Source organism: Solea senegalensis, linkage group LG13, assembly GCF_019176455.1.
Source record: "Solea senegalensis isolate Sse05_10M linkage group LG13, IFAPA_SoseM_1, whole genome shotgun sequence".
Classification (NCBI taxonomy): Eukaryota; Metazoa; Chordata; class Actinopteri; order Pleuronectiformes; family Soleidae; genus Solea; species Solea senegalensis.
This window is the reverse complement of record NC_058033.1, coordinates 3,034,957-3,044,133: the sequence shown is the minus strand read 5'-3', so window position 1 is coordinate 3,044,133 and position 9,177 is coordinate 3,034,957. Positions and strand designations below refer to the sequence as shown.

The 9,177-nt window shown below is 40.2% G+C and overlaps 1 protein-coding gene across 1 annotated transcript; it reads right to left on the bottom strand.

Moving 5' to 3' along the window:
* Positions 1–8,134: 8,134 nt before the first annotated feature.
* LOC122779693 (parkin coregulated gene protein homolog) lies at positions 8,135–8,806 on the bottom strand. The gene has a single exon (XM_044042265.1). It carries the CDS (start codon positions 8,804–8,806, stop codon positions 8,135–8,137), a length of 672 nt encoding a protein of 223 aa, XP_043898200.1.
* Between the last annotated feature and the right edge of the window lie 371 nt (positions 8,807–9,177).

Below are 9,177 nucleotides of genomic sequence, written 5' to 3'. Positions count from 1 at the left end.
GGGCTGAAAGGGAATATAATTTGCCCATGGGGGTGCTGCCTGGTAGCAAGTCTATGGCACAATCGTAAGGACGATGAGGTGGCAGGGAGGTGGCTTTCGCCTTGCAGAAAACCTTGGCCAGGTTGTGATAGCAAGGTTGTACGTTGGTGAGGTCAGAATAAGTGGAGTGGGAACAAATGTAACACCATAGGACCGGATCCGTTTGTAGCATGGAATGCAAGCACTAGAGTCATGAAGCGGATGCGAGCAGCTACAGGAAGCCAGTGAAGGGAGTGGAGGAGCGGTGTTGTATGAAAGAACTTCGATAAGTTGAAGACCAGTCGAGCTGCTGCATTCTAGATGAGCTGCAGAGGTCATATGGCACACGCAGGGAAACCAGCCAGGAGGGAGTTACAGTAGTCCAAGCGTGAGATGACAAGATCCTGTGCCGTATCCTTCTGATGTTGTGCAAGATCGAGCTGTTGCGGTGTTGGCAGTGAGGGAGAGAGGGTCATCAAGTGTCACACCCAGGTTCCATGCAGTATGAGAAGGAGCTACCACAGAGTTGTCGAGGGTGATGGTCAGATCTGTGGTGGGAGAGTCCTTTCCTGGAAGAAAAAGAAACTCGGTCTTTTTCGAGATTAGGTTTCAGGTGATGGTCAGACAAGCGGAGATCCGTTCTGTTATGTGTGTTTCAGAGCTGGGAAAAGAGAAAATGATTTAGGTGTCATCGGCGTAGCTGTGATAGGAAAAACCATGAGAGAAAATAACAGAACCAAGAGAGTTGGTGTATAGAGAGAAGAGGAGAGGGCCCAAGACAGAACCCTGAGGGACCCCAGTAGCTAGAGGACAAGGTTCAGACACAGATCCGCTTCTGTCCCATCAATCCTTGATGATGATGTAACATCTTACACCGGCTGGTGTGATATTGTTGATGTTATGCTTTTTAGATTATTTTCTATATTACTTTGATGATTGATTTGGTTGATTTGATGTTTTTACTTAAGAATAGAATATCAAGTATAATCATTATGATATCTTAGTTTGATAAGAGTGATCAATTTGATATGTTACTTTGACTATGTGTTACCTCGAACTGTTTGATTCATTTTATGGTTTGATGTTGTTGAAGAATGCGTTAAGATTCTGGGTTGTTTGATTTTTTTTTTATTTAATGATGTTTAGTAACTGTGTATGGTTTGTTGTTTATTGTGCTAAATAAGTCAAAATCAAATATGTCGTGGGTGATGTAACTCCTTGTTGTAACCACTGGAGGGCAGTGAGCACTTTCTTTCTTAAATGTTGCGTGATGAATAAAGATTTCATAGATGGAACAGCTTTTGCAATATTGTGTTTAAAGAGAACAAACCAAGCAGCACTTTTATTCATTTATGTATCTATTGACATAATTATTACCCAATTATGAGTGTTATTTCGAACAATTACATCAGTCATTAGCTTCTGTCAAATAAAAGTTACAACTTTGTTAACACTGGAGAAAAAAATAGGGTCAGAAATACAAAGGAATCGTGCTGAGTTTAATAATACACATCTGTTTTCAACTTGTCTTCAATTTATCTCACTTCCGATAAAGATTATGGAGTAAAGACTATTAAACAAACATAATTTTGTGGTTTGTTCACGATGCTGCCTGATGTCATCAACTCAGGTTGTTGTGACTGTGAGAGAAAGCAAGAGCAAGTGGCACATGTAACAATGGTTTGAATGCAACAGATTTATCCACACAGACAAGGAAACACAATCTTTTTTTGTTCTTAACCCTTAGCTGCGCCTTGAAAAAAGTTACGTTAACACACCTAGAGCCCCAAATGGTGCTTGTAAAAGTACAAAGCTATAAAAAGTAGTATACATTTATATATCAATCATATATAATTCTAATATATAATATATAAATATATATATATATATATATATATATATATATATATATATATATTGGTTTTGTTGTATATATTTAAAACAACATCTGTTCTTTCCATACATATCAAATATTATTTCGTTTTTAACTTTTAAATTGCCAGGTTTAGCCATGCTACACCTGCATTTTATGATCTAAAAAACACACACAATTATTATTATTTTTTTTTTGTAATGTCACATTTGATAAAATCCTACCATTAACACACCTAGAGCACCAAATGGTGCTCATAAAAGTACACAGCTATAAAAATAGTATACATTAGATACATACACATATACAGTACAGATACACTTTTGGAGTAATAGTAACTCAGGACAGTTAACAGTGAGTGGTGTTACAGTAATATACATGTGCATCTAGCACCTCCCAGTGGACATAGAAGGTATCACAAGTCGATGTGTGTGTGAGGCTTGAAGAACAACCAAGCCAACCTTTGAAGACCAATAAAAGGATCTTGTGTAAAATGATTATTCAGCATACTTGATGCTATTTTTCCCATAATGCAACTCAAACACACACCCAGATGAGGCCCTCTTCCAAACTGCACACCTCCAGTTTACAACATAGGATTTCTGTTCACAAACTGTTGTCTCCAATCCAAAGATAAGATAACCCTAAGAATTCAATATGACATCATCACACTTTTTCAGACCTGTCAGAGCTCCTCCAGACCCTCACAGGCACATTCATCTCTGAAGAATGAATGAAACATAATGTATAACATGAGAGGAGACACTTTGACCCTCCATTTTGGAGAATGGAAAATAAGAAAAACCTCTAAAATTCCAGAAACAGAAAAGCACCATAAAGTCACTTATCAGTGTTTATTTGAGGTGCTGCACAATCCCAGGAATTAATTCAAAGGAACTCGGTTGAAAACGTGTTACTTTGAGAGCTCAATATTACCTCAGGTGTTACTTGATATAAAACGTTTGAGAACCACTCCTCTACCACTTTATCCTCCACATGAGCGACACTCAACCTAGAGCAGGGGTAGGCAACCTTTGGCACTCGTGCCACGGGTGGCACTCTGCGGCATAAACACTGGCACTCTGGCACCTCAGTATTCCTCACTTTATGTGTGTCTTGACTGCATGGTTTTGAGTGACAGCTCCCACCTGCAGCGCTGTAGCTGCGGGAGACACAAGCTTTAATACAAGCTACTGCTGTCTCATTTTTGATTTGGCCTTAACTTTTAAGATGTTTTTTCTTATGAATGGAATAAAATTCCAGGTATATTGGAAATGTTTTTGTATACTGTGTCATAATTTAACTTTGTGTTATTGTTGATAAGGGCACACTAGATGAGAAGAAAATTTCAAACTGGCACTCCATGTCACAAAGGTTGCCGACCCCTGACCTAGAGGGTCCGTATCTGCATGCAATCAGGCAGCACGACATATTGTTCGCAATCCACATATGCATTTTGCAACCGTGGAATTCTCTTAGTTCATCATCTATCAGTGAACCAACATGTGCACAATAACTTATTATTTATTAACTTAACTTCAAAAAAACTATTATTAATAAAACTATTCTCACCATCAGCTACAACACTCATTCCTGGAAGAAACACAGCATGGTCTCTGCATGAGGGAATACACCCTCTGCTGTTCAAAATAAGGTTGAACAGCAGAGGAACAACGCAAAGCGGTTACTCGAACATACAGTGCATAGTGGCATGGAATCCGGTATCACTTTATTTTGACAGTCCATTGTTGACTGGACTCCACCAAATTTCAGTTCTTGCTGATACCTCCAGCAGAAGCATTTTACAGTAGAGTCCTTGACATAAGCATAATTGGGAATGTAAAATCAATATGAGATGACTGGTACGCACTCTGAACTACATGGTTCTAAAAATCTGACCCTCTTGATTGAATTGTACTGAATTCAACCAATTTTGATCTAGACAAACATTTAAAGATCACATTGAACAAGATTAGATTAGTCAAGATAAAACACACAACTAGTATCTATGGTTATATTTGATTATCTGATAATGTACTGTATATCATTTCATCATACTTGGAATTTAGAATTGAGATTCCAGCCAAAGCAATGAAACACAATTATTAAGTGAGGTTTTATACGAGTTTTGGATGACACCAAAGAATTGGTTGGGTCCAAAACAAATTGGAGAGTGTATTCTATTTATTTCAAATAGTTTTTTATTGACTTTTCAAAAAACTATGGTGAGAAAAAAAAAGACAAAACAAAACAGTTGAAATAGACAGAACTAATAGACACAATTGCATGAATGCCAAACATGGACATCATTTCCAGTGTGCATCATATATAATATACATACATACATACATATTTCATAGACAGTTCTTTTGTTTCAATTTGTTATCTTAACAATAGTCAATCCAGCCGAGGTATATCTGGGCCAGTCTGACTCCACTGAGGTGCAGGCGGTTAAGTATCTTAAATTGAACCAATCCGTGCCTCACACAAATTGAGGATGTATGTACTCTTTTGATAGCTCTTTGCCAGGTTTCCTCAGAAAGCTCCATGCTCAAGTCCTTACCCCACCGTTCTTTCAGATGGTGGAGATAATTACCACAACCTGGTATCTTTCACAAACTGGTCAAAAGAGCCAAACAGTCCATTAATGAATAGGTCCCCTACATAATGAAGTCCCTTCCCAAACTAAGTCTGAAAAGCTGCTTCTGACAAAGAGGGTCTGAAAGGGGATTAGCTATAAAGGGCATTGACACCAAAGTGTTAACGAAATTGGGTCCATATACGTAGAGTGCCTCTCATAACTGGATTGTCTTTATGAGCCCCGACTGCTAATGGTAATGGGCCACACAACATAGATGCTAAAGAGGTTGGTGAACATGCCTGTTGTTCCATGAGAGACCAGTCTGGACCTTCCCCTTTCACAAAAGTATTGTACCAGACAATCACTTTGTGAATATTTGCTGCCCAATAATAATATAAAAAGTTTGGCAGCACAAGACCACCATTTGTTTTGCGTTTCTCCAGGACAGATTTGCATACACGTGGTAGAGTCTTATTCCAAATGAATGTGCTAATACATTTATCTAGTTCTTTAAAATATGATTTCGGCAAGAAAACAGGAATTGTCTGGAATAGAGACCTCGCCATTGCTGATCGCCACCGCCGAGCTGCATAAACTGCCGCTGTATGTGACTGTATCAGACTGAGTCTGTGCTCCGGTCATGGAGGACGTACTGAACAAATATTTTTAATTAGGATGTGTCAGAATGGTCAGTTATGAGCTCTATTTGACCTTTTCTTAAAAATGTGTGTGTTTGTACGTCGGTGAAATATGGTCGCTGACTAAATACGGCGACCGCTGGCCGCAATCTGATGCAAAGTGATGAGAACACACGTTTGCTGACTTTATCTGGCACATTAGCTTCATATATAAAATCCTCTGAGGCTGGAAGTTTGTGTAAAACACTGTGCTCCACTGTGCAGCCACGAACAGCACACTTGTCCCTCCGCGTTGGCATAATACCGCTCTTCCTCCCTCGCCTGCACTTTCCCATTCTATAGAGACATGGTGGTGCTAAGGTGGAGCTCTCGAAGTAAACTTACTGATGGGGTGGTAACATTCGCGGTGAAATGCGCATGCTGCCGTCATAAGCGCAGGGAATTCAACATTGTGTGTTTTATCACCTATACTTACACTAAGGGGGACCACGAAAAAATGACTGAGTATTCTTTTTCCACACTTTGGCGACTGATAGGGCTTCCAGAGTCCCAAATATAAGTATTAAAATGATTAAAAAGATTTTGCATAATATGTCCCATAATATGTCTCCTTTAAGTTTCATCAGGTGGGAAAATACTTTGCTTCGCTTTACGGGGTGATTGAGTCTCCTCACATTCCAGCTTACAAATTTTGATGATGTTCTAATCAACCCATCTGTGAACTGTGGAATGACTGGTGTCCAGAAAGATTCACCTGGCAATAGGTCCACATCTCTAGCCCTGGGGAGAAGGGGGGGTGGGAGAAAGAGAGAAAGACAAAAAAATAAACACAAAACACATAAAGAACCCCTAATGTAACATGTAACCCCAATTGCTGGCCTCTCCCCAACTGAGAGGCTGCACCCTCCCTTGTTCCTAAGCCTTTATAAAGAAACCTGTTCAACATCTTACCTATCAGGGCCATAAGAACCTTATGTACCAACAATTTGGCTTAACAGCCGTAACATTTCAAGTCAAGGAGACCTTTTCAGTGTGTGTGCATTAGTGTCTGTGTTCATACCTATGGATATATGTGTGTGTGTGTGTGTGTGTGAGGTTGTGTGTATGTGCGCGCCCCTATGTCTTTGAAGTCGATGATGCATGAATGTGCCTGAGTCTGTGCAACTGAAACAAAATAAAAATGTACGTAGATAATACAGTATGAAAGCTCACAAACTGGCCACTTATTATCAGGTTGACCCCATGTCATATTACCCAGTAAAAACAATATTATGAAGAATATTCTCCATCCCTGGTGATGAGCATGTATTCTAATCCAAGTTTGACATAACACTGAACTTGAATAGGAAGTAAGAGAGCCGTATGATTAAAACGTTCTGGAAAGTGTCTTTTATTGATTGTCTTCACAGTAAATAGGGCAAAATCTAAACAACATATGGAGTATTTAAACACATGGTACACTTGTGTAAGTAATCCCTCTCACATGCACATTTTCCCGCAACACAACAGTTGGAACAAACAATATCTTTTACCAACTGTGGGGCGGGATCCTGAGAGCAAGTAGTGTTGACATGATGATAAGATCTTTACTATTAAACTATTTGAGCCTATGTTTTACAATTGAAGCCCAATACATCAACATCAACTGTTCGGTGACCTTTGCAGACTTCTGAAAATGTTTCAGCAATATTTAGAGATAAGTTATCTGATGATTTCCGGTGTCTGCCTTTGTTGTTGTCTGACATGTTGTTGTACTGTTTACATCTCACTTCACATACAGTATATTTATAGTTCTTGTATGGGACTGGAAGAGTATTTAGGTGACTGGAGGATGAGGCATCTTCCTTAAAGCTGCTTGTGAATCACGGGTAGTTGGGTGTCACGAAGGGCAGCCTGCTGTTGTTGTTGCCCTTGACAATATCTGGCAGTTGGTATATGTAATGTTGCATTACATCTTTTGCCTTACATTAACCTTCCTCTCCTTATTAGTGACTGCTGGGACCAAGAACTATATTCACAATATACTGAAAATCAAGCTTATTCAAAAAAATCAAAAAACCTCCAATAAATTAGACATTAAAACATGTGGTTTGGTTGGGAATGGTGTGCTATGGCTTTTCTAAGCATTTTGAGTAACCTTGATTGGTGTGCCTGCTCACCAATGAGCAGGCACAAATGTTATATTTGTCCAGTGAAATATTCTAGTTCCTCCCTATTCTTTAATCAGTAAAAAAAAAAAAAAAAAACACCATCCCTTGTACCATGTTTCCGCACTCTGTCACATCTTTCATCCTCATCTCTATTTGTCATAATCTCTACAGCCCTCCTCACCTTCCTTCTTACACCTCTAATTGTCTACATGTCTACTCACGATCACCTGCTCCTTTCTATGGGCGCCTCTAATTCTATCCTCTCCCACTTCCTTTGTCCCAGCACTGCTGCCTTTGCTTCATGATTTCTCTACAGACGATGCTTTTCCCTGCTTTGTCAATGTTGAAATTGTTTGAATTCCGACCACAGTGCTCACTGGCAGTTTCTGGAAATGTGCCACACTAGAGCTACTAGTGACCATCGATCAGGTGTGGGCCTTTCTGTGTGGAGTTTGCATGTTCTCCCTGTGTGTGCATTGGTTTTCTCTGGGTCCTCCGGTTTCCTCCAAAAACATGCATAGGCTAATTGGACACTCTAAATTGACCCTACGTGTACACATGTGAGCACACACGTGCGCACACACTCCACTCGAAAAAACCTTTATGTGAACAACCAGGAGCTTCCTTGTAAGTGAAGTGTTGTTCTCTATATGTGGGCCCTGCAAAGAACTGGCAACCTTTCCAGGGTGTACCATGCCTTTTACCCAATATGAGCTTGGATTGGTACCAGCAGCCTTGTAGCCCTCATGTGGAGGATAAAGTGGTAGACGATGGATGGATGGATGATGAATGGGTTTTTGAAAATTATGGGGAAAACAAATGATGAGAAATGAAAAAAAAAGCGTCTCTGTATCACCAGGGAGACAGTTTCCCCTTATTGGCTCATGCAGGACTCATAGGTGGGAACCATGTGTTTGATGTTTACAAAGGCATCCTCTCCTCCATAACGCTCCATTATCTCTAGAGTCTCCTGAATCAAGTCCCCGATGTTTTGTCCCTTCCTCTGGCTGTAGTCAATACCATCACCAGTGCTTATGTTCTTGTTCTTGAAGAGGTTGAAAATAGGGAGGACATTTTTGAAGTATGGCACCAGAGCTTTTCCCACCATGTCTGCAGACATGACCAGATGCTGCAGTGCTTTAAGTGTGGTGCAGATCACCTGGGGGTTCCGTGTATTTAGGGCTTTTTTGATAGGGATGATGAGCCAGGGGATGACTGGCAAGATCTTGTCACCTCCGTATTGCAGCAGATCATGGACCCCCTGACGGGCGAAGAGCTCATAGGGATGATGAGTCTCACGTAAGCCATCAAAGAAAAGAGGCAGGTAGTAATGATAGTCTAGCCTCTGGATATCTACCCTCCATGTGATGTGGTTGCTTATGCCGCCATGTGCCACCATTAATGGAAGGAGGCCACGATCATACACTTGGCGCAAAGTGGTTGGCGTATATGGGCGTTCCCGAAAAGCCCCTGCAGATGGAGGACCTATCACCACATAGCCCTTCATATAAGACTGCCGGCTGAAGCCTTCTGCTGTCTTATACATCTCAACAAGTGTTGTCTTCTTTAATGATCCCACTAGATTAAACCGACAACTAAACACCACAGCACAATTTGCATTACCAAAAGCATATGAAGGTTTTTAATTTTTATTAAGTCAAGTAAGATAAAAGGCACAATTACACTTCAAAGGAGGATTTTCAAAAATGAAGTACTGCTATGTTCCATTTCGATCAGAACAAGGAAGTCAACAGGGAGTGATGTCATCCTTGAGTTCAACCCATTCCAGTAGAGAAGTCAGAAAACAACATGGATGCAAACATATCTTGGCCTACAATCCTCTTCAGGGAATTTTGCACACAAACAGCGTACCATGTCTATGGTTAAAAAGTAAATAGTACTATTTGTGCAACTGAT